At 56.5% G+C, this 25456-nt stretch overlaps 1 protein-coding gene across 4 annotated transcripts in view; it reads right to left on the bottom strand.

The window, feature by feature from the left end:
* AGRN (agrin) overlaps window positions 1-25456 on the bottom strand; it is a 129154-nt gene that overhangs the window by 17500 nt on the left and 86198 nt on the right. For all 4 annotated transcript variants that reach the window (XM_076355860.1, XM_076355861.1, XM_076355863.1 and 1 more), the window contains 19 exons: window positions 24607-24831; window positions 24252-24458; window positions 17946-18167; window positions 15965-16159; window positions 14529-14729; window positions 12774-12919; window positions 12495-12600; window positions 12036-12149; window positions 10149-10313; window positions 9386-9529; window positions 8883-9007; window positions 8391-8496; window positions 7774-8157; window positions 7485-7619; window positions 5877-6004; window positions 3436-3550; window positions 2966-3085; window positions 1882-2238; window positions 180-372 (listed from right to left, as the gene is read on the bottom strand). In XM_076355860.1, the coding sequence (XP_076211975.1) occupies window positions 180-372; window positions 1882-2238; window positions 2966-3085; window positions 3436-3550; window positions 5877-6004; window positions 7485-7619; window positions 7774-8157; window positions 8391-8496; window positions 8883-9007; window positions 9386-9529; window positions 10149-10313; window positions 12036-12149; window positions 12495-12600; window positions 12774-12919; window positions 14529-14729; window positions 15965-16159; window positions 17946-18167; window positions 24252-24458; window positions 24607-24831 (3388 nt within the window). The remainder of the gene's footprint in view (window positions 1-179; window positions 373-1881; window positions 2239-2965; window positions 3086-3435; window positions 3551-5876; window positions 6005-7484; window positions 7620-7773; window positions 8158-8390; window positions 8497-8882; window positions 9008-9385; window positions 9530-10148; window positions 10314-12035; window positions 12150-12494; window positions 12601-12773; window positions 12920-14528; window positions 14730-15964; window positions 16160-17945; window positions 18168-24251; window positions 24459-24606; window positions 24832-25456) is intronic.

Raw genomic sequence — 25456 nt, 5'->3', positions numbered from 1 at the left:
CCTTAGTATTCCTATTACATTGGAAAAAAAAGCTCCTCCTCTTGTCCATTTGATGCTGCTGTTTCGTAGCCTGCAAGTTCGAGCCCAGCATCCTCCTGGTGTCCTGCAAGGACCATTCCGGCAAGAGCGGCTGCTCCGCTTCCTCCACACCGCACAGGGCTGAGGGGAAGGGCACCCACCTGAGCTCCACGAAGCCGCCAACCAGCGCCAGGGAAATGAAGTCTTTGCCGCGGTTCTGCCCGTTGTAGAGCAGCAGCCCGCTGAGCTCCACAGTCCTGAACTCCATGGCGATGCGCACGGTGTGGTATGCCTTCATCATCTTGAAGGCCAGGTAGGACTTGCCACCAAAGCTGGGGATGAAGTACCTGATAGCTGCAAGAGCCGGGGCGGGGGGAATAGAGAAAGGAAGAGGGGATGAAGTAGAGGAGGGAACAGGAGGACAGAGAGCAGATAAAGGCCTGACATGAGCCTGTGAACACTTTCCTACCCGTACAAGCAAAGAGGGCTCTTGTGAAATGGCAGAAAGAAGCTCACTCTCTCCTCTGGGCTCATGCTCCTGTGCAGTTATCCCATCGCCACCTCCCAGACACTTGTACTGGTAGCAACCAACTCCCCTCGTGATGGCATGCCCCCCAAAGATTGCTCCCAAGCTTTAGAGATCTGTGGTATTGCTCCCCCAGTACTTAGCTTCAGTGGTGTCCCAATCAACTCCTCCCCGTTAAGGACCAGTGCTGTCGGTCCTTTCCATGCCCAGCTATCACATCCCCTGTGCCCTCAGCTGAGCTCTGCTGCACACACAGTTCCTCGTAACTCAGCTTCCCTGCTCCGTAGGTAATTTTTATCTGTCCTCTAAGAATCCCACGTGACGGATCTACATTCATCACCCCAGGCTTTTATTTATCGCAGCTGAGATTTTCCAAGGCATCTGGAAGGCCAAGCCCTATTAAAATTAACAGGACTGGACACCCACATCCAGTAGCAGCTTTGAGCGCTCCAGCATATAGGTTTAGGTACAAAGCTTTTCGGGAATAAGCACTCACAACCACCCAGAGCCCCCGGCATGATGCCAAATTGCCATTGGGAGCTCACAGTAAATAACAGCAGCCCTGGTTAAGCACGCTGCCAGTCTGCAGCTGTTTGCTAAGCAGCTCTGAGCGTCGGGGAATAGAGCCTGAATTATCAGCACACATCTCCTGGTGTTTGAGAGGACAGTTAGTACCCACCTCTCTGTTACACTAACTAGCAGTCACTAGCTGCAGGAGCTGTGAGCAACAATGCCACAAGCTGAGATAAAAAAGCAGAAGCTCACAATCCCCATGCTTTGGGGCACTGGTATATCAGAAGTGGAGCCAGGAAGAAATTGCTCCTGGCACCTTCTTACCCTGCAGCCTTGCCGTGCTTGCCTCTTACAATGCACAGTGTATCTACAACCTGTTCTTGGCAGAGTTAAGAAAGCCAGTTAAATTGGCCCCTGCAGTGCCTCCTGCCTCGTGCGCGTGTAGTGCCAGCGCAAGCTATGGGGCTGGGTTTGCGTGTGCCCCCACGTCTCTCCATCGCCATGCAGTCAACGCAGTCTGCTGGAGTATGGACGGACACAGGAAGGGCCACGCCGCGTGAAGCCCAGCCCTTCAGCCCTGGTTGTGCCTAACAGCACACGCTTAGGGAGAACAGGTAAGAAAAAGGGCAACTGCAGAGCAACGCTTTCCCAGTTGTGTCCTCCCAGCTTCCTCGGCTGGAGCCTCTAGGCGGAACTCAAAGCTCCAAGAGATGTGGTTCCCCTGACTGTGCTGTCCCTGCTTTTGGCCCTCGCTCTCCTAGGGCTGTGAGCTCCACTACCAGCGCCCAGCAGCGTCGCGGCCGCGACAGGTCAGAGACACGTACGTTTCTCACAGACGGCTCCCCCTTTGCCTGCTGGGCAGCTGCAGGTGAACTCCTTCCCATCGTCCTCGCAGGTGCCACCGTGCAGACAGGGGTTAGAGTCGCAGGGCCGCGAGGGTTTCTTCGTGGTGGAGGGCTGGCGCGTGGGCTTCCGCCGGGTGGTGGCAGGGAGGGTGGAGGTGGGTCTCTTGGTGCTCACAGCTCCTGCTGTCTTGGTGCTGGGTCGGCCCGCGGCGTCTGGGCGCAGGATGTGGCCGGTGGTAGCAGCAGCGGCCGTGGTGTACCTCCGGGTGGTGGCGGGTGCCATGGTGGTGGCCGTGGTTGTGGTCACAGTGGTGGTGAAGAGCCTGGGGATCCAGTCTGAAACACAGGAAAATGCAGGTGGAGGCTGGTGCTTTGCAACCCTCTCTGGGGGCAGGGAAAGCCACTCGGGCTTTTGGGGTGAGATGACAGCAGAGGGGCTTGGACGGATGGTTCTCCCGTGCTACCACACGCCCAAGAGCCCTCTCCTCTCTGCTCTCTGGGCCCCAGGGCTCCCGCTCCATGGCCCGGCTTACGAGTCAGGCAGCACCTGCCTGCACAGGGTGCATGTCTGCACAGGGCCCTCCTCCGCAGCACTGCAGTGCTGCCTGTCCTCCCACCCTGGCGTGGGGGTAGACACGCTCCCAGGTAGGGCTGCGTGCCCGGTACAGGTGTGGCCATGCGCTTTTCTTTCCTGGAAAAATCAGTGTTTCAGGTTTATCACCATGAGATCGCGTGGGCTGGGCTGGCCACCCCCTCGGCAGTACCAGTAAGGGCTCGCTTTCCAGGACTGTGGGCAGTGTCACATCGCCACAGCGCAGCACTGCTGCTTGCCACGTGCTGTGGAAGAGGGGAGCAATTTTACCCCCCTTATAGCCTTCCTGAGTTGAGAACAAGTCCGGGCACATGGACTAACCTCTGAGCCCTGGCTCTGGAGGGCACTGTCTGGACAAGCATTTGACAGGTTACTGCTACAGATGAAAGGCCCTGGCAAGAGCAGAACAGCCGGCCCGTTTGAAAGCCTAAACCAAGAGAGGGGGACTGACCGCAGAGAGAGGGGGCTCACCAAAGTCCATGAATTTGACATGCTCCTGCTGGGGCTTCTTCACCAGGATGGTCGTCTTCTTGGAAGCTTTGATCTGCTTCAGCAGGGCCCCTTGGACATCAGCTGCCGTGTAGGAAGTGGCTGATCGTAGCCAGGAGGAGAAAGGAGAAAGGCAAGAGTGAAGATGCAGGCCCACCTAGCAGTTTCCCTCTCATGACCTCCCCCCGCAATGCATCCGAATCATTCCTTTCCCTAGGAAAATGCTTCCAGCCTTCCAGGCACCAGCTTAGCGTCCACCTCCTCCTAGCTCTTCTCACAGCATCTGTTGATTTTGCTGAACAGAAGACATAGCCCTGGCAAGTTTTAATGAGGTTCTTTCATGGTCCTTGCTGCACGCGTGTTTCTCAGGCTGGCAGCCCCACCGGGAGTGCCTGCTCCCTCCTCAGGCAGATGCTGATGCCACAGTGAATCAGCACCCGGAAGGCTCTTACCTGGGTCAAAGTGGGACTCCACAATGACACGGACAGCGCTGCTCTGCCCCAGGTCTCGGACACGGATGCTCTTGAAATCCTTCTTAACGTCAGAATTGCGGAAAAGCTCATCCAGCTAGTTGGTCGGAGGTGAAGGAGGAAAGATAAACAAACTGAGTAATGGGGAGATCCTAGGGCATAGGTCCTTTCAGTAAAAGATCTTGAGTCTCAGCAAGTCTCCTGAGTTTCAACCCACAGGGGTTTGCATCCAAACCTTTGCAAGACATCCCACTGACACATGCAGAGAACAGGGCTCCCTTGTGTAGGGTGATAATTTCAGATGGTCCCTATTCTTTATGGCCTGCAGTCAAAGGTAAGCACAGGGTCCAGAAATACTGTGGGGAAAGTCAGCTATCCCCATCGTACCCGTGGAGAAGAGTGGAACAGAGCCAGACCAGAGACACCTTGGAGTTTATATAGGGATTTTCTATTGTGTGGCATCTAAGTCTCACTGATCTCTTCTAAAGCTGTGTAAACCTGCTTAGGCACTTTGGAAAATCCCATAAGGCACCATTCTGCATCTTTAAGTACCTGACTGCCTTTTAAAACTTGGCTCTCAGACATTGCGGGATTTGTCTGTAGTCACATGAAGGAGACGGTGACAGTCCAAGGCTTGCAGCAAGCCAGGGCTTTAACACCCCTGCTAGCTATCTGCCCAGCCTCGTGTTGGACTGGCAGTCGTCACAGCCAGAGGTCACCGCTTCCTTCCCTCGGCTTCAAGGCAAAGACAGAAGAAAGTAATTAACTGACTGATGGTCCCATGGTATACCCTCCCCCTATCAATTTGGGCATAGTGATCTCAGAGGGGTAAAGGAGCACATCACATCCATGGGTGTTGGCAGGTAGGTTGCACAGGGACAATAGGTCTCTACAGCACAGGGCCATGGCAAGGAACTCTCGGCCCAGCCACAGATGGCCTCTGGGACAGAGGGCCTGTGCCATGCCTTCGTCTCCCCCAGCCCTGGGAAAACAGAAATCAGCAAAATCTCTTGCCTTCTCACGGGGGGGGGGCGAGTGGATGAACCAGTGAATGAAGCTTTTGCGTGCATGTTCGCATCCTCAGATAGAAGCCACTGTTGTATTGGGAAATATTGCTATTGTGATACAGAACTGCATGAACCATATGGTCCATATGCCAGGCACACATCTGCTTATATGACTGTACTGAAGGCTTGCCAACTTCTAAGTGCAGCTTGGAACCAGCTCGAAATATGTTAATCTCCTTGAAAAGATGCTTTGTATTTGCTGTGCCACACTGCAGGCTACAGTATAATGTTGCTACCCCACCCAGCGCTTCCTTGGCATACCCATATGTACACACTGCCACGCAAAGTCCGCCTACGCCAAGAGCTGGCAATGCAGGGGGGTTCTCCTTAAAGGTGGGAGACTGGATTTACACAAGCAGCTTCCCAAGTTGTGTAGCTGAACTGGAGGGGCAAAGGGGTTTTGGACACGTTTTTGTCTAAGGGCTTTTCATGGAGATAAGGACACTTTAGGAAACCCAGGGCGTTAAGGCAGAACCTCCCGTCTAAACAGCCCCACCACCAAGATCAAGCTGAAAAAGGCTAATTTTTGACCCAGCACATAACAAAGGATGGAACCCACTGACACAGCATGTGGTAGAGGCTAACAACACACGTAGATCAAAAAGAGATCAGACAAATTCACAGAGGATACCTCTTAGACAGAACTGGCGCATCATCTCCTTACACTCTCAAGTGCCCACCCCATAAAAGCGCTGGCCCTGGCGATGAGCCGTGTTCACTCCCAACTTTTGTAGGTTAAGCCCATCACAAAAAAAAACCCCAAACCAACCAACCAACACGGAGCAACACTCCTCCAAGGCACTCAACACATTTTGCAGATAGGTCTCCGTGCTCCCATTTGACAGACAGCAACGATAGGCCACGGCCTCTCCAGAAGCCATCGCGAATGAGAAGGCAAAGCGGGAGGAAACCCACAGCGGTTCCCGTGGTCGGGATAACAGAGCATCTGCAGTAACACAGGGTGGTGTTGGCACAGGGTACCGTAACACGCACCCCGGGGAGCAGTGCTCAGGAAGCAGGCAGCGCTTGGTCCCTGCTTCAAGCGGGGTGGCTGGAATGAAGCGCAGCAGGGCAGGCAGCCTTCCTGCAGAGCGCTGGCAGCTCGGAGGCCAAGCGGACGCAAGCCGGCAAGCGTGCCACAGGCTGGCTCCCCGTGTGAGCCCAGCCACTTGAACGGACAAGCCTGCTTATTAGCAGCAGCTCGGAGAACGCCTGCTTGCTTGAGAAGGGGAGGACTGTGTTTCTGGAAGTGGACATTTGGGGTTTAGTCATCTGTACACCACAGTGGGCAGGGTCTTCTTTTGCCGAGGCCAGAAAAGCCCTACCTAGACCCTACACAAAGTGCAAAGGACTCACCGCACTCTCAATGCTCCTGGCCGTCTCCCCAAAGAGCTCTGACTTGGGGTCAGCCATCTCAGGTGTGTAGAACAGCTCCTGGCCTTCCACCTCCTCCAAGATGAGGACTCCCTGGAAGACTTTGGTAGCTATGGGAAGGAGGGTAAACAAGACAAACGCCTTTAGTCGGCTTGTGGGCAGGGGACAGGCGTGTGGCTGACAGCCGCAAGGAGTGTTCAAGTCCCTGGGGGGAAAGGGTGATGGCAGTGTGCGGGTAGTGCCAGTGTTGGGGTTAGTCTGGATGGGTCTGGGAGAGCGCCATGGAGGATTAGTATCAGAGGGTGCTGGAGCAGATGGCAAAGACCAGGCTGGAGATGGCAGCTTTTACCATACGGTTTCCTCTGAGCTCCGGCCCGGATAGCAGCCCCCCTGCACCGGCTGAGTAACAAGAGAAAGACGTTAGCCAGAGCAGCACATAGTCAATACGGCAGGATCAGACACGTGCATGCAAACAGGGGGCAGAGGAGGGCGAAATGTGGACCCTGGACAAGGAGAAGACCTGTGCTGGGAGAGGGAAGTAGACACCCTGCCAGCTAACAGGCTGTGGCCAGCCTTGCAAAACCAGACCGAAACTGCAACAGGAACCCAAGGTGTGGTTCCCTTCCAGGGGAGCTGTGGGAGCGCAGAGGCAGCTATAGAAAGATCCCCGCTGTGGGTAACCATACGGGAGGTTCCCAGCAGCTGTCCTTTCGTGGGTTAAAAGGGGAACGCGGTGTCCAGAGGAAAAGGGGATGTCCTGCTGGAAACCCCAAGGAACAGGGACAGTCAAGAAGGACCTCAGTGAGCAGTGAGGAAACATCTGGGAGGCGGCCCCAGAGCAGCAATTTTTAGGGCAACGAGGATGTATGTATAGGGCAACCAATACTCTGACCGAGCACAGGCGGCTCTGCGTTTCCTCAACATGGACGGCGTGAAAGGGACTGTAAGTAGGCAAGAGAGACCCCATGAAAGCAGTTGCGCACCCCTGGGAACCACAGCGTGTCAAGAGAGCTCACACTCCCCAGGAAGCCCAGCAGGGAGACTGGGGCTACAGCCGCTCTCCCCGCCTGCCCTGGCACAGAATTGGTCCTGGTCAGCCCAGCTCCCTTTACAGCCATCGACACAGATAAAACGGGAATCCAAGCAATTCCCTCATCGCCCCTAGTGCCAGTCGTGAGCTCTGCAGAAGCCTGGGCAAAACACTGGTCAAAGTTTTAAGGCTGTAGCAGTCAAGGAAGAAAGTGGTCGCCTAAGCGAAGAAAACTGCAGAGTGCCCCGGCTCCCCACGTGAACAGCAGCACCCACCCAAGCACTAGGGCTGGCTGCTGGGGGCTGTGGCAGGTGGGCACAACATCTGCCAGCTACCAGGGCTCAGCACGTCCCCATGAACACCCCCCAAGGGACATGCCAGCCCCCAGACCGGACACAGGAACCGTGCTCATTGCCAGCCGGGCAAGCACAGCACCATGCTGCTCTCCCCGCCGGGCAGCTCTCAGTGGTATCTCTCCCTCTCCTGCACCCTGCAAGAGCTCAGTCTGACTCCTGACCACTGAAAGGGAGCCCAGAGCCCAGCCTCGAGGACAAACTCACCCGGACAGTTGCTGCCTTCCGCATCAGCAGCTGCAGTCTTGCCATCAGAGCAGCATCCCAGTGGGGTGTTGTAACACGTCGCCCTCTCGATGGCTGGGGTGGAAGTTACCTGGCTTTCCTCTACCTCCTCTTCCCCTGCAGGGCATTAAGAGGAGCATTCACCAGCAGGAGGTAAGACCTAACCTCTGTGTTAGAGAATAAGGCTGAGACACAGCTTCTTTTTGTCGTGAGAGACAAGGTATGGTTTAGCCCACAACCGACCTGCCAAGCCTAAGAAGCGCACACTCACCGGCAGAGCCTGCCCCACTAGATTCCTGGTCTCCACTGATGCCCATCTCTTGGTCTCCACTGCCTTCTGCACTGCCTGATTCAACATAGGCAGGCTGGGTGGTGGCCAGGACCACTGGCACAGTGGAGAGAGGGCGGACGGTAGTTTTATACACCCCGTGGGTCATCCACGGTGTAGTGGCTGGTCTGGCAGTCGTGGTGCGCCTTGTTGTAGGGTGACCTCTTTCAGTAGGCCTGGCTTCCCACAGCAGGGAGCTGGTAGCCAGCTCGGTGGGATCTGGAGCCTGGGTGGTCAGCCGCAGTGGCGGAGGAAGGATTAACTTGTCCAGAGGCAGCATGGGCAGCGGCGTGGGTGGTGAGGTGTGGCTTGTGTGACTGATGGACTCTGAAAGGAGCAGCAAGACAGGGTAGGTAAGGAGGAGCAGGTCTGGGAAAGGCTGGCCGTGACACCGGGAAGCATGTTGCAAACCCCCAGGCACTTGCCCAGGGCAGTGCATCTGCTGTGCCATGAAAAGTCACGGCACAGTGAGGAACCGCAGAGGGAGGCAGCCAGACCCGGGTCCAGCGTCAGGCCAGAGAGCTGGCACTGCCCCAGGACCGAGAGTCGCAGACACTCACCGTGGCACTGCCCCACATGCTTCACTGTGATGACCTGTCCCTGCCGGCAGGCAATGGTCTTCAGCTGGCACTGGTCCCCGTAAGTGACACCATCAGAGCCACACACCTGGGAAGCAGAGGGGAAATGTGAGCTGCACCTCTGTCCTCCTCCAAGCCCTGGGCAAAATAAACCGGTCTCTAAATGCTGGGAGCAGAGGCTTTGCAGGGGTTCCTCTGAGGCAAAGAGGCAACGGTCTGCACAAAGGGACCCGAGGGCAGGCTGCGGAAACCCAGGAGCAGAGCAGCTGAGAGGTGCCAGATGGGGCACAGAGCACCCGGCTCCACTGGGAGACATCTACGACTCGCATATCACCCTTCCCCACGCATCGAAGACAGTGACTGAACTTGCCCGCCTGCTTCTTGTGGGCTGCCTGCACCAGCCCGACGCAGCTGAGCTAGCCACACGTCCCCACGCACGCTGCTCAGCCCCCCACGGCTGCCTCTCCCCCAAACCTTGGTCATGTTGGCCTCCGAGCAGAGCGGGGATGGGCACTCGCAGTGGGCAAAGCCGTTGACTTCCACGCACGAGGCCCCAAACTCGCAGCTCATTTCCTCACAGGATTTTGGGGCTGACGGGTCTGGGGCAGGGAGAGAAGGGGGAAGAGATGACCAACAAAGCACGTACCAATGATACAGAAACAGGCTATGCTGAATCAAAATCCCTCTCTCCTCCCAGTGGGTCTTAGCTCTCTCAGGGACTCGCCAGAGCAGTTCAGATCGGTGGACAAGACAGACTATCACCAAACAGAGAAACAGTCCCTCGTGCTGTGCATGAGTGCACAGATAACAGGAACCCAGCCAAGAATGGAGGCCAGGGCCCCTTTCCCCCGAAGCACAAGCACACAAGGTGGGAGGGATGCATTTCTTTCACGGGCCTTATCTGTTGCCCCACAGCAGTACCCAGGCATCCATTTCTCGGTGCCCCACACAACCCCTCTGGTACGTGGCTCCCTCACCTTTCTCACAGCCGGTCATGCCCAGCTTGCTGCCATTGGGGCACTGGTTGCATTTCATGCCGGTGATACCAGTCTTGCAGGAACACAGTCCAGTCATCTGCTCACAGTCATCGCGCACTGAGCCCACCGGGTCGCAGTTACAGGCTGAGCAAGAAGGGAAAAAAGACACTGTTTGGCTGGTGGATTTGTGGAGTCAACAGCAGACTCATTCAGGTCCCCCAGCAATCCAAGAGAAGAGCGAGGAGAAGGGTCCAGGGGAGGACCATAATGCTGACTGCTACCTTGTACTTACTGACCCCACACCAGCTGCAGGAACCTGCCTCCACCCGCTACCCTCTGACCACGGTCCTATGGCTTGTGATCCCATACCCAGCCCCCCCCGCCCCCCCCCCCCCCCCGCCACAGGCACATGCAGGGACACCAGGGCTCATTCACGCTGGGCTCAAGCAGCCCAGCAGAACATCTGGTCAGGGAGCAGGCCCATGGAAGGAGACACCATCTCCTAGCCAAGCTGCACTATGGGGGAGCAACAGCACCTGTGCAATGCTTCAGGCCACCCTGTCTCTCTTGCACGGAGCAAGCCATCAAGCTCCGCAAAAACAGCCGCTGGAGGTGACTTACAGTAGGACCAACATTAGGGCTCATTGTTTTAAATAGCATGATACCCTGCCGCGCCTTGAGCCCCGCGGAGCAGGCCATGGAGCCGTGCCAGCGGAGAGTTGCACGGGACGAGGGGCACTGGCCCAGCCCTGCCCGCACTCACGCGTGCAGCCGCTCTTGCTGTCGGTGACGATGCCGCGGAAGTTCCAGAAGCCGGGCTCGCAGCGGTCGCACTTCAGGCCCCCCACGCCTGGCTTGCAGGAGCACTGCCCTGTTGTGGGGTCGCAGGCTCCCCCGTAGGAGCCGTAGGGGTTGCACTGGCAGGTGCCTGCGAGCCAGAGAGAGAGAGAGCATGAGGCTGAGTCCTGGCCGAGGAGGCAGGGGGATGCTGGGGGCTGCATCAGGGCGGAGGGACCGACTGCTGAGCCGCTGAGCTGCTCAGCCAGGGCAGGAACGTGGTCTCATGCTGGGCAGGAGGAGGTTTCACCAGCTGCTCTCAACACTTCTCCTCTGCCCCAGCTACAAGGGGGAACTAAACCTTCAGGGATTAACCCGCTTGCTTTGCTGTCATCAAGAACTCCTCTCTCATTAACATCAAAGGGGGAGGAAGCTATTAGAAGTTTATTATTAATTCATTAATTAGGAACTTGATGGAGGGAAATGATCCAAAGATAGACAGAGAGACGCTCCTTTTATCCACAGGGAGCAGTAGAAAGGGGACATGGGGCAGAGCTGGAGAGAAAGGGAGACCTCGGGAGCAGCGAGTAGGGTGCATGCACACATCCCCAGACTGCCAGAGGCAGGGAAACGGCATGTCCAGAACAGGCAGCAATAGATAAATCTGCCCTAGGGGCTTCAAGCTGCTGGTTAAGTGGTAATTACCTCCTGATCTATGCTTGCTGCCAACACAGGGACACAGGTGGGACAGAAACTGGTGGGATACTGAATCCCAGTCAGTTGGGAAGCTGTGTCCATGGATTGGAGGGCAGGGGACAGGATTTCCATCAGAGACACGGAGGAACATCACCACCAACCACCACTGGCAGGGCAGTGCTGAAAGCGAAATGCTTGTGTCCTCCCTAGCGTCACTCTGACCGGCTCCTCCCTGCTCCGCTGGCCCCTCTTGGCCAGCACAGACCACACCGCCACGCGTCTGCTCTTCCAGCGCCCACCTCAGCCTGCAGCTCGCCCTGCGCACCCCCTGCCAGGAGATCTCTGGACATTCTCTGAATGCTGCTGCTTTTTAAATCATACGGCACATTAAACAGCACTACATCCTCATCAAGCAGGCATTAGCCAGGCCCAGGCACGGCGTGAATCGTGTCTCCACAGGGTAATGTGTTTCCCTAACAGGCGGTCACAGCCTCAGCTGTTAAGAGTTTGCTAATGCCTTTCGAAATGTGCCTTCTGCTAAAGTGCTGACTCCGATAATTATTTAATAAATATTAATGAAACATCTTCCAGCTCAACTTCCTGCACAGTGCAGTCACCCACTAGTCACTGGTCCTGGGGTGGCCTGCAGAAAGTCCCTAGGTGAACCCGAAAGCTCTGTTCCACCTCAGCCTGCAGTGCAAGGACACAAGCAATATTTTTGTCACTCAGGCCAGTGAAGTGCCCTAAGCCTCTAGCAATGGGTTGAAGGCACAGAGGGCACGGTCTGGCCCTAGGGGCACTTTCTGGGGCGTCCAGCACGGACTCAGCACCAGACAAGTTCTAAGCCACCATCCTGCCTTCCTGCATTTCAGAGGGACTTAGACCTGGAAGTTGACTCAGGGCTTTTGAAAGGACGAGAGCATCGCTAGTAGATGCAGAAGGCGAAGCATGCATGCACATCTCCGTGTGTGCATGCTGTGACCCTGGAGCTGAGGATAAACAGAGGCTTTTTGAGCCTGGGAGGTCACTAGTTAGCTAAGGAATGGGGAGGGTCCACCTTCCTTTGTTTCCCCTGGGATGGGATCCCAAGTCCCCCCTCCATCTGATCTCTCCTGCCTTCCAGCCATCCTTGAAGGTCCTTCATGCCCCCCCAGGTGGGAGAACAATATTCACTCACTTGGGCATCCAGCTGCACCCACTCCGAGTGCCAAGGTCATGTTGTCTGGGCAGCATCCATAGATGGTCTGGCTGCAGTGCACAACCAGGAGAGGTGGCGGGGTTGTGGCAAGGGCTGCAGAGGAAGGCAGAGAAGTACAGGTTATCTTTGGCACGCAGGGCAGCATTGCCAATGTATGGATCGAGCAACTAGCAGCATTCCTGCAAAACCACATGGTCTTTGCAGAGATGCTGGGAACAGGTGATGAGGTGAGGTCCTACCCTTGGCCAGGGAAAGCACAGGGCATGAAACAGGAATGATGCAGCGGGGATCAGCAAACCAACACAGACACTGCTGTGTCTTTAGTGAGCACTTCCTTGCTTAGCCCCAGAGAAAGGGCAAGTGCTACTGCACCAGGCTGGAGACCAGCGCACAGAGCTTGTGTCAGCCTGCGGGGCTGGCTGCCTTCGGGGGACTCACCGCGGCAGGCTCCTTGGCTAGTGACATAGAGATCCTGGCGTTTTTCACACCGTGTCTTCTTCAGCTCACACTCGTTGGTGTAGGTCACACCATCAGAGCCACACACCTGCCAGGACAGGGAGGGAAGCTGCTCAGGGCAGTCCCTGGCACAGGAAGGCAGGTTCCCTATCCATGGGATGCCCTCTCCTGCCCAGGAAGCATGCGGGAAGGCCACCAGGAAGAAGAGAGGAGGGGAGCGAGGACTGCAGCAGGCAGCCCAGAGCTGCGCAGCGTGCTTACCGGGTTGCGTGGCACTGCCAGGCAGGTGAAGTCACACACACAGCGGTCATCCTCTGCATCCTCGTCCCACCAGCCCCCGTACTGCCGGCACCGGTCCTGTTCACACTCACTACCGTCGCCGGAGCCCGAGCCCCCTGAGCCGCACTCTGGAGTGAAGGAGGACCGTGGTGAGAAAGGGCTCACACCCAGCAGCGCAGAGTTAGGGGAAAGCAGAGGGGATGGGGCCAAAGCCCCCTCCCTGACACGAGGCTGTGCCCCAGACAGGGGAAGCAGCCCACAGCTGCACGGGCCCATCCAAATCACAGCAGGTTTAAGCTCTTCAGCACAGGCAAGCCCAGAATCCTGGGTCCACATGTATTAGGATCCTTATGCCTGGACCTCCGAGAAGATCCCTCTCCCTTGAAGAAAGCAGATTCTCCTATCGCTGTCACAAGGCTGTGCTAAGCCTACATAATGAAAACAGCACAGGGATGCTTTAGCAGGTGGCCTAAGGTCTTCCTCTCTACAGCATCACCGCAGGAGCAAATGCAAGGATCCTGCAGCTACCAGCGCCCTGCAGGCTACCTGGAGATCAGACAGCTAATAGCCATGCACAGGAGGAAGGGCTGCCACTTGACTTAGTGACAGCTTAACTCCACGCTTTGATCCGACTCCTGCCCCTTCTCCTGCCCTCCCAAACACATAGTGCAGCAGGGAGATTGCTGCTGCTAATATAAACATGGAAACCAGAGCAAAGGAAGGGATGGGGTTTGGGTTTAGTTTGAAGTTCAGTTAGGCAGATATTCTTAACAATATATAAACTCTGACCCTAGCCTGGCTGCCTCTCCATAAGATGCTCAGAGCTCCAGCTGCAAGAAGGAGACGTTGCTGATTTCAAAGGCTTCTTAAAGGGGGAGCGGGGGGAAGGAAAACCTGGCCCTTTTTATTGAGTGATCAAAGGCTGGGATTTGGCATTACACAGAGAATTATTTAAGATCTTTTCCCAGAGGGACATCAACCTGAAATTCCCCAAGGAGGGCTGTGATCAAACACCGTGTTATGTCTTCCCCTCTCCCTAAGCTCTGCCATAGCACTGAAGTCCTTTCCAGCTAGACTACATGTGCAATGAGCCAGAGAATCTCAGCTCGCCAGGTCAGCACATCAGAACGGCGAGGTTTACGCACCTCCTGTATTCGGAGTCAGCCAGCATTAACCCACAGCTTTCCCCCTACAGTGAGAAAACTCAGCAGGTTCTTAGTTCTTAGCCTGGCCAAGCAAGGTACAGCCAATCCCGCAGCCTTCCCAGGTGCTCAGTACCGAGTCAACAGTCAGGCCCCTGAGCAGCCCCCAGGGCAGAGGGAAGCAAAGCGGCAGCCAGGCTCCCTGCCCCAGGCACCGCTCCGTTTCCCCCAGCCAAGGCCCGCTGAAGTGCGAAATTAAAGCAGCGATAAACTCCTTGCCCAGCCGATTAGGTGGCATCATCTCTCATTACTGCTGGATACAGAGAGACAAAGGGGAAAGGGAGGCGGCAGGGGTACTGGGTGACAGCGGCCGGCTGGGAGGCAAAGAGAGGGCTGGTGGCACAGGACCTGCTGTGCTGGGGACGCTGGGGGTGTCACAGGGCACCGTGCCCGAGCTCCACGCAGCGGGGCTCCCGTGGCAGCCGGGCACAGCAGAGCAGCGAGGGGAAGAGCCTGCTGTGTGCAGCCTCAGTCCTTCCTCACCCTTTCCCCCACCTTTCGCACCCGCGCGGCCGGAGGGACGGCGGCAACCTACCGTCCTCACACGGCCCCATCCTGGCAACCTCAATGCTCCTCTTCTGCTGGCAGGAGGCCACCTGCAGTTCACACTGGTTGTCGTAGGTGAGGCCATCGCTCCCACACACCTGAGCGAAGGGCTGCCTCTCGCAGCGCGGGCACACGCACTGCCCACCCACGCACTTGCTGCCAAAGGAGCACACCGTGCTGCCGCAGGACTCTGTGGGGCGAGAGGGAGGAACCACAGTGAGACGTCGTAGGGACCTTTGTAGCCAACTGCCCAGTGTCACAGAGCTGGGGACCACTAATGCCATGCCCTCAGAGGAAAGGAGAGAAGTCCTCCTTCCCCAGAGTGGTTTGTTATTGCTTATTTAAACCGTGCAAAGACTCTGCAGTGGACAGTTGACAGTCCTGAGCATTTCTGATTCCCATCAGCACCCACAGGTGTTGTGTCCAACAGCTTTTTCTAGGACACCAGTAAGAAATCCCATTTACTCTCATGGTGACTTCAGCCTCCTCCTGCTCGCAGTGCCCACAGAGCACTGAGAGTTATCTGTCACACCCGATCGCTCTTCTCTCCCATATTTAGAGAGGATCTCCATGCACAGTTCAGCCTTGGAACACAGACCCAGCTGGACAGGTTTTATGAGGCTCAAAGCATTGCTTTTACTGTAGTAGCATTTGTCCTAATGAAGAACCGAGGCAGGGCTTTTAATTCATTAATTCATTAAGAAATTAGCACAGACAGTTCCCTGTGCTGGGGAGTGGGGAGGAAACACATGAGCAAAGAGGAATTAACCCCAGGGGATGGAGGGAAGGGAAAGCTACTGAGATGAACTGCATGATCAAATAGACCCTCCATGCTTTCAGTTCTGGTGGTAGCTATTAACACGTTTTCAGCCCAATTTCTTTGCTCGGCTCAATGGACATTAGCCCAATTTCTTTGCTTGGCTCAGAGAAGTAACAGAGAGGGCAGATACCACCTACGATGCATAGCTGGGGCTAAAAAGGGGAAGCTGCTTGAGAGACTCAAGATGCCCAATTCTTGTGAAGCCGAAAGGGAAGACCATGCCAGACAAGGTGAAAAGCCTCAGGCAGGGTCTCCGAGTGACCAGCCAGGAACCGCAGCCCAGGGCCAGGCTGCTGGGTGTCCCTGGGCAAGCCCTGTTACTCTGGAGCTGATATCCTCCTAGGGAGTCCCGAAAACAACCAATAAAGGCACGAGGAGGAGCGCTAGGGAGACCCTCCACACATCCCGACCCTGGGGTTTCTCAGGTGCCTCCCAGGGCTGGTAAACCCATGGGCTGCAAGTGCTACAAATGACTAGTGAGCCTTGGATGGCCATGGCCAGGCAGCTCAGCAGGGCCCGGGCGGCCAGCGGAGCTGAGCATCCGCTCTCTGAAATGCCACCAGCAGGAGTGAGACGAGGGAAGAAGGGGACCTTGCCAGACTCACTGCAGTCTCCTTGGGCAGCCACCAAAATGTTCGTCTGCTGCGTGCACGCCCGGACGTGGAGCTCGCACTCGCTGCCGTACGTGTTGCCATCTGTGCCGCACACGGGCTGAGAGGAGGGAACGCACTCCGTGGGGCACACGCACCTTCCCGTCTCCGCCTCGCAGATGGCCCCAAACTGGCACTTGCCACAACGGTCTGCGCAGACGAAGAACAAAACCAGTAGGTTAAGACAACAGTTCAGGCAGGCATCGCTGTCTAATGAAGTGCCAGAGCAGAAATAAAACCCCACTGCGACCTCCTCCCCCAGGTCGAGCCCCTGCAGACGCCGGCAGCCTTGTCGGGAGCAGGAGCCCCAAGGTGCAGTGCAAGGGAAGGAGCCGAGGCGAGGGCTGCAGGAGGAGGGAGAGTCAGGCTTGGAGGCAGAAAGGCAGTAACTGCTCGTAAAAGCCATCAGGGCCAGGACTAACCGTGATGAAATGTCACCAGAGCTGTATGCCGTTATAGCTAAATAGGAGGCGGGAGAGAGCACGGGGCTGAGTGCAATTACCAGGAGTGATAAATCAGTCCCAGCCTTGGGAGGAGGAGCGCAGCATCCCAGGCAGCAAGCGGCCAGTCTCCCAGGGGAGAGAAGCGGCAGGATTCACACATGGCAAGTCGGCAGGGCGGGAGGAGGTGGCCGCCTGAGAAGGGGGATATTGTCTTCCCCTAGTTTATCAGGGTGCCAGCGGTGCCGGACGCCCTTATAACATAGCACCAATTCAGAGCGCCCTGCCACCTCCCCCCAGCAGGATCCTCAGCCTGCCTGCTTCAAACACACGCACAGCACACGCACGCAGGCTCGGGTCAGAGAAGACATTTATCTTTGTAATAACTCACTTGCAAAGGAGCTATCACTCGTTGCAGGAGAGGCCAGACTCCAGCCAGCACATCTCCTCTCTCCTGACTCCGGGGTATTTAGTGATTCACGGCTTCATCTTCTCCTTCAGACACCCCTCTTCCCTCCCCACCATTCAATTCACAAAGAATTTGGTTTAAAGATGTTTTTTCTTATTTTTCTTTCACACAGCAGCTGCTGCCTTTGCATGGGGGAGGGAAGATGCAACAACCCCCTGCTTGGTTTGTGCAGGCTGTTGGCCGGGAGGTTTCTATCTACAGCACAAAGCTTGCAGCCACGCCTGGGCTCTGCAGGTCGGGAGAGGGGGCTGCTCAAGGCAGTCTGTGTGCAGACAAGGGCAGCTCTTTCCTACAGGGCACTCAAGTGCGTGTGCCCAACAGCTGAAGCATTTGCATCCTTCATTGTTTCTCCTGAAACTGCGTGGAGTTGGTACCAGCATTTTCTTCTGACCTGAATCCCACTGGGCCCTCTGCTATGCTGCAGCGGGGAGCTCCGCAGGTTGGAGGGGGTCTTCCTTTTCTGGAGGAAGGGTCTTCCTTTACTCTGCTGTCTCAAAGCCCTTACAGCTCAGGAGCACGTTCCCCAAGTAGGACTGCACAGTGCAGCTCAGTGGGGAAGTGACCGTAAGGGATTAAGCCCAGTTTTGACAGGGGCACTGCTATGCCGTACCGAGCCACACCAGCCCTGGGTGGAAAGCCAGGCACCAGCTCCTGATACCCAGCATGAAGGTCAGGGGCAGAAAGACCGTATTTTGACAAAATCGCAATGAGCCTAGCCCTACCTGACCATCCCAGCAGATTTTGTCCCGGGAGAACCCAGCCAGCTCGGGCTGTGCCTGTCTGCAAACACTTTCTGAGTGGCAAAGCTGTGCTGGCACAAAGAGAGAGCTTGCAGATGGAACTGCTGTGTATGGGTCTGAGTTGCATACGCTACATGGTGGCAAGCAAAGCGCAAAGACACCCCAACAGCCCTATCTCTCTGCGGCTGGGGCCACGCTCGTGCTTAAGACACCGCCTGCTCCCAGCAAGCAAACCCAGCTGTGGCCAGCAGCACGAGGAGGAGGAACCCCCAGAGATCGGCTCTTACCGCAGGGCCCTTTGTGTTTCACTTTGATCTCCCTCTTGAGGACACAGGCCATGGAGTCGAGCTCGCAAGGGTTGCCATAGGTGCGGTTGTCGCTGCCACACACGGGGTCATAGCGGCCCTGGCACACCTGCTGGCACTCGCACACGGCCTCCTGGTTCTTCACCACGCACGTGGCCCCGAAGGTACACTCCACGCTCAGGCACGGGCTGGGTGTGCCCAGGTCTGCAGAGGGGACAGGAGAGAAAGGCACTGGTCTCAGTCCACTGCTTCCCCAGCTTCCCCGGGGCACTGTGCACAGCAATGCATGCCAGCATCCCCAGCCTTACGCCCATGCCTGCCTCCCCCAAGCCGTGGCAAATGCACAGAGCTCCTGGCCTTGGCACCAGCCCAGCCCCCTGCACCCTCCATGCCACCCTGACATGCCCAGCTCAGCATCGTCCCCATGCTTGGCAGAGGTTAGGGATGGGAAGCAGGCACAAGATCTTCTCCCTGCACGCCATGAACAGGACTCCCGCCTCGTCTCCTCCGTCCCATCCCCATCCCAGCTACATTCTGCCCTCAGGGGCCGGCCAGAGGTGGGATCAGCCCCGTGGGTTTCTGCACCAAACCCTGATTGGTGCAGAATTGGGGGGCAATTGCAGATTGCTGGGTCTCCCCAGCAGCTCCCAGCCAGCATCAAGAACGAGTGCCATGTGCTGAGGGAGGGCAACACAGACAGGCCCCTCGTTGCCAGGAGGGGAGCCGGCACTTCTTTTCCCGGGCAGCAGTGGTGCCACAAGCCTGCCTGTGAAGTCGGATCTGAATGACCAGCTCTGTGGCAGAGGGCAGGGCAGGAGGCAGCAGAAAGCCCTCCTCGGTGTGGGTCTCGGTGCCTCCAGGACACTCGCTACATCATCACGTAGTACCTGGCACCAGCTGCCGAACCCTCAGTAGCCAAAAAGCTCACACAGGGATAGTTCCCTTCACTGAGGCCTCACATCCTCAGAATCACACTGTCCCCTGAACAGCTCATCCTAATACCCGCTGTGCCATACCCGGGAAGATCTGGCTGGAGAGGACACCTGCATTTGGCTTCACCACACAGCCTGTCTCTCTCCTCTCCCCAAGCAGCTCAGCTCCCTTCCCCTCCTCTTGCAAGCTGGTGTTGGAAAGGCCAGGGAGCTGCTGTGCAGCAGGATGAAGAGACCTGGTGTCCTTGCTTCGGCCCAGTCCTCAGGCATCTGGCTCTAGGAGCAGAGCCCTGAGGCTCCCTGGGGACGGGTAACGCCCCGCAGCATGGGTTGCAGGCTGAGAGGCAGCAGTCCGCTCTGCTCACTCACTGGAGCTGCTTAATCAAAGTCAGCTGAGCAGGTGGCACCTTCCCTGCAAGATGCCCGGCAGTGATGAGGTGAGCAGCCAACCCTGATGGTGGCAGCAAAGAGAAAAGGCTGCGTCCCACCCCCTGGTACAGCTCTGCAACTGCTCGCAGGGAAAGCCCCGCGGTTCCACCCGGTTCCCAGCCCGCTTGCTGAAGGCAGGCGTGCCCCTCCAGGAATGCCCTCCACCATCCAGAAGCCAAGACAGGCAGCTAAAAGGCAGGACTGGCCGTGCTGCTGGGGAGAGACCCAGCACTTCCCAACGACCCCTTCATGTGACTCGAGAGAAAAGCCCTGAGAACTTGGGGCAAGGAAAGGACACAGATTTAATCCGCACTGAACACTGACGAGGACACATGACGAAACGGATGTGGGGAACAGACAATGCAGCCAAGGCAAGATGGATGCAACAGGCAGACACAGCGCAGCCCCACCAACACCAAACAGCGAGGCAGGCACAGAGCCGGAGTGCAGTGGGAAAGACAAAGCCCTCTGGAGCCTGCTGGCGTGGCACAGAGAGTGGACAGGGGCAACAGGAGCGGACGGATCCGTTTTCCTGCCCTGCTAGGACCAAGGTGGCGTATCTACAGAGCAAGAGCAAGGCTTGAGCCCTCAGGAGTCTGGCTGCGTGCTGTCAACCAGTGAGAAAATGGCCTGGGCACAGGCAAGTCTGAATTTTGGATTTGGCTCTTTGGGAAGCACCTGCCAAGTCAAAACTTAGAGCCAACAGTCTGCAAAGGAACAGGGAAGAGGGGGACAGTTCAGGCACAATGGCCACTACTTCGACCCAGCCTTTTCAACTGTGTCCCCAACTTCCCTGCAACGAAGAGTTTATGAGCAGTTCCCAAGGACCAGGAACCGCTCCCTGCTCTGCTTAGCCCTGTGATGCTGCTCACATCTCCTGCTTGCGTTTCACTTTTTAAAAACAACGTCTGTACCACAATCATGTCCCCCAAACGCAGAGACACAGGCTTCCACGGAGAAAGCGCCTCTGCTGGACACAATTAGGCAGTAAGGATGCAACGAGCTAGGCATGAAGCAAATACATTCGTTCATTTGAAATCCAAATTCACACTCTTATCTTGAGGAGCAAGTGAGCAGTGAGAGAGAGTGCAGGGAGGTGCCAGGCCCGATGGAGAACGCTGCCCTGACATTTCTCGCCCTTCTTAAGCAAGCAAACCTGCAGAGGTGCAGCACATGAAGTTCCTTCACAGCCTGAACCTCAGCCTGTGAAATTTCCCACATAGCCCTGGGCACCTGCATATGTCAATGGGAATTTTGGCACCAATTTTGATGTAGGTGGATATAATGAGGACCTACTGAGCAAGGACCTTAGGCTGTGCTATAATCAAGACCTGCTTTGATTCCTGGCCCTTCTCCATCTTGTAGGCAGGGAAACGGAGGCACAGAACAAAAATGCTCATTCTGCACCCTGACTGATTCAAGGGCATGATCCCTCACCTGCTGCCAAGCTGTGCAGAAACCTAACCAAGCCCTGGGAACGCTGAGCTCTCCTGCAAGCCTTGCCTGTGGACGGCTATGGGGAAGAGGCTCTGAAGCTGGTTCGTAACCCATAACGCCCCATCAATCTGTGCCCATGACACCCAGCGGGCTCCAGCACCAGCTCCACAGGGGAGTATTCGAGAAGAACCGTATCTGAGCACAGACAGCTCCTCAGTTCTTCCAAAAGGCACACGGTGCTTTGCTGGACACCGGGGAGGGGAGCTGCAATCCCTGCAGAGCCCCTACCCACTGGACTTGCACAAACAAGCGTGACGCACACTACGGTGAGCAAAGGGACAAGCATCACAGTCCCAGGCAGGCAGAAGTCTCTGGGAAAGAGGAGGTGGGGAAGAAAGGGGGGTTAGTTGGGGGCAAAAGGAGAGGTAAGATCAACCAGGGGCAGTCCAGACTGATGTATCAGCCGAAGAGGGGCTTGCTAAGGACTGGGGGGCTCACAGCACCCACCTCTGCTCCTACTCTCATTTGCCTCGAAGGGTCAAGCCACAGCAAGCACCGGACAAGACCCCACTGCACTGCAAGGCATTTCCATTCCAGCAGGAAGTGTTTGGGGCGAGGGATGGGAGCACAACAGGGCAATCTCTCCATCCCAGGGGCTCTCAAGCAAAACTAGAGAGGAGGGGAGCAGTGAGAAGAGGCCAGGACTGTCACTGGCTACGGAGAAGGAGAGAAAGCCGACCTCCTAGCAGAGATGTCCGGGTAGGGAGCGGAAGGGTGCTGCGAGGACACAGTTCCTTCCTCCAAACAGGCAACACTGTAAAACACAAGACACAGACGAAAAAGGAAAGAGAGAGAGAGAGCGGAGGGAGAAAGAGTAGGGGGCGAGAGAGCAGAGAGAGGCAGGGAGGAAAAGACAGATGCAACTACAGACACCTTCCCTCCACCTCCTGTCCACATCGGTCTCATCCCATCCCTTCTTCCTCAACTGCCCCATCACGGTGTAGAAGTAGAGAAGGATTAAAAACAAGGCCTGGACTGTTTTGTTTGGCTTTGCCTCCTTTGCCTTGCTGCTAGAAAAGACAGCAGCAGAGCTTAGAGTTCATTAGACAGGTACGTGTAAGAGATTAAAACGCTGCGACCATACTAACGGCCTTTCTTTTCCTCCCCTTCCCCAGCTAGGTGCATCTCCTGTATCCTCACAGCACAGGGGCGTGGATGAACTCGCCACGCTCCCCAACCTGGGTGCTGGATGCAGACAGAGCCTGTAGCTCCCTCAGTCCCCGGTCTCGCCCACTGCCGAGTGTCCCACGAGTCCTGTTCCAGCCTGTGCTGGTGGACTGCACCCTCCATCCCAAGGAAGCCTCGGCCACGAAGCCAGCCAGGAGACACGTTAGTGCCACCAGCAGTGCTCATGCTGAGAAGACCTGTCTTGACACACAGGCTGGCAAGCAACATCACCAACCCATCCCCATTTCTAAATCAGTTTCCCATCTCGCATTGAGTCTGAACTGGTGACACAGAGGAGGACATGCTTTCTTCCCAAAGGGCAGCACTCAGCTCAGAGAGAAGATGCTTTCCTAAGCTGATGGGGAGGCCAAAGGCTTGCCCACACCTCATGGTGGCTTGCTACAGGGCAGCCTGGAGCCGTCATGTGGACTTTGAAATCCTAGGCTTTGGCAGACAGAGCCCCAGCTTTGATTTACTTCCCTCAGATGACAGGCTTTGTTTGATGCTACCCCACAAGGATATAGCTCCTGAAAGCAGATGTGCGCATCTGCTGTCCTCGCCTGCAGGAAGAGAAGTTGGGGGAAAGCTAAAATAAAAGAGAGTAAGATGGAGAGAGGAACGGCAGATGCATAGGGACCATATCCTACTGTCCACTGGCCTCACTCCACTGAACGTGGTGGAAATGATGCGCGTCTGACAGCAGGGTAACTAGCAGCACGAATTCTCCACTCGCCCTAGAAACTCAGGAAGCCTTAGCAAGGGCCTGACTCTAAAGGAGGTACAGGGAAGGGTTTGTAGAGAGCCCAGGGCACCAGGGCCCGGCCACCCAGCTGCAAACAACCACCTCCTGGCCCCACTGCCCCAGAGCTGCCCTGGGAGCCCAGCGGAGCCCGGCCACGGGCACCTCGCTTCGCCCTCACCCTCCCCCGCGTCAAGGCAGCCTGCCTCGCCAGAAGCGGCCCTGTGCATTCCCGTGCCAGCCCCAGGGGCCGGTCACACCTCCGGCAAAGCTTCGCAGCAGCACAGCAGGGCAGGAAAACGAGCGCCAGACTTGCCGGCGTGCACGGCTCCCTGGCAAGGCTTGCTGGCTGCCGTCCAGCACCAGCTCCCCGTGGCCCGGGGAGACAGAGGACTGAAAGGTGCCTCTCTCGCCCTTCCCTATAGGGAAAACCTGGGGAACTGACTCCTAATCAGCCAACCACCAGAAAACACAGTGACACAGATGATTAAAAATAACAGTTGTGATTACATTGAGTGTGATTTTTGGGAGCCTGACAAACAGTTTTCAAGCAGCTGGGCCTGGCGGCATTAAAAACCTACTGCAGGAGCACAAAGCCAACAAAACAGATCCACAACATAAGGCCTAAATTCCAAGTACTTCAGAAGGTTTGATACAGCTGATACCTTGTAAAACATCAGCTTAAAATAACAGGACACAGTTCTAGACCTAGTAAAAACCAATTCGAGCTGAAACAAACAGTCCTTCCAACTCATACAAATCAACCCAGTGATTGTGTTTAACCTCCTTCATTTTCTGTGCAATAATTTTAAAATTGGACATTCCCAACATCCTAGGGACCCAAAGCCCCATCCTATCACATACGCCTGAAAAAGCGTCCATTGGAAAGGTCAAAAGCTTCTCCCGGAGATGAGACAAAGACACGGCGAGACCTCCAGAGAGCGGGCACGCTGGGAAGAGTTCCTTACGGAGAGTACCTGGAGCTGAGAGAAGCAGGCAGGCATGGAGGGGGAAGCATGGAAGGAGCTTGGGGACTGGCACTACCCTGGGAGGAGAAATGAATGGCGTGGGCTGCACGGGAACTGCGTGGTGGCGAATGTGCACCTGGCTGTGGCGGTGAATGAGAGAAACCAGCTGGACATCACAGACACTTCGGTGCTGTTTAAACACAAATGATTCTTCCCTGTGTTACTGAGCACATCAGACAAAGACAAGACCAAGGAGGAACACATACACACACACAGAGACAGAAGGACTGCTGACTGCTGGAAGGAAAAAGAACAGGGAGGAACGGATATTCAGGGCTTGTCGGCCGCAAGACTGAAGAGAGCCCGTGGCTTGCTCAGACGGCGGGCACCCAGTCACAACTTACCTGCAGCTTTCCAGCATCAACGCGAGCACCATTGCCTGCACGGAAGGGACTGACGCAGGCTGGGCTTAAAGTGGCTGCTGAGGCTGGGAAGTGAGAGGTGTGGGGGTACCAGCGTTCCTGCGGGCGACCAGCCCGGCGGCACCAGTGCTTACCACAGGGTCCACTGTGCTTTACAGGGATGGCAGCCTTCTGGTGGCACTCGGCCTTCTGGCGCTCGCAGTCGTTGCTGTAAGTCCGGCTGTCCCGGGCACAGACAGGCCGGTAGGCGCCGTCGCAGGTGATGCGGTCACAGGAGCAGCGAGTGGTGCCACGGCGGTTCAGGCAGACAGCGTTGAACTTGCATTCATCCTTGCATTTGTCTGGGAGGAGAGAGGATAGCACCGCTTGCACCCACCCCGGGGACAGGGGAAGGGGGTATACTCTCATTGCCAAGAGCACGGCACGGAGCGGCGGGGAAGGTCAGGAACCCGAATGCTCCTGTTCCCCAGGAAGCAGAGAGGTACTTACCCTGATGCTGGCACTGCCCTGAACGCACCTTCTGGATCTCCAGTCCCCGGATGGCCCCCGAGCGCCCCATCACGCACTCATTGTCATAAGTCACCCCGTCATCGCCGCACACAAGCTCCCTCTTTGGGGGACAGTTCTCGGGGCGGGAGAGCAGGTCCACCCTTCGGGTGCGGGGGTTCACCCGGCAAACACGATTCATGTCGTTGAGGACGCCTTTACAAGGGTCTGCGCACAAAGCCAGAGCATATAGTCAGGCACACTGACGCCCTGCCCAGAGAGGTGCTTCCTGGCCTGCCCTCCTCCCTCCCAGCTGGCCCCAAGAGCCTCCCTCCGTACCTTCCCCAGTAGCACTCAACGTGCGCTCATCTCTTCCTCGGGACTGGCCGTCTGTAGGGCTCTGCACACACAAGGACTCATTTTTTACTGAGCTGCCCACACTGAGGACACACGCCCTTTCCAAAGCGACCGCTGGATGGGATGAGCTCTGCCTTTTCTCCCATCCTGAGCTGCCTTCAACTCCCCTCTGTCTAGGGGACAGGGCTCTCTCTCCCCCAACCCAGGCGAACCTCCCGAGTCCAAGGGGCGTTCGCTGGGCATTGCAAGATGCTTGGTACTCCCATCCTGCTCCTCCCACTCTCCCTCCCTGTCTTCCCAAAGTGCTGGAAGAGCCCCGAAGGCAGCCAGGGCCACATGCTGCCTTGCCCCACTGCTCCAATCTTGGCTCATCCGGATCACCCTCTCTGATGAGCCGAGCTCACATCAGCATACCAAAGACATGGGCAAAACAGGTGCCAACTGTTCACTAATCCCTACTCTAGCCCTGGGTTTTTCTCTTCCTTGTCAAGCACGG

The sequence above is a fragment of the Aptenodytes patagonicus genome, chromosome 19 (assembly GCF_965638725.1).
Source record: "Aptenodytes patagonicus chromosome 19, bAptPat1.pri.cur, whole genome shotgun sequence".
NCBI lineage: Eukaryota > Metazoa > Chordata > Aves > Sphenisciformes > Spheniscidae > Aptenodytes > Aptenodytes patagonicus.
Note: the sequence above shows the minus strand (reverse complement) of the source record. Positions and strands in the feature narration are given on the sequence as shown.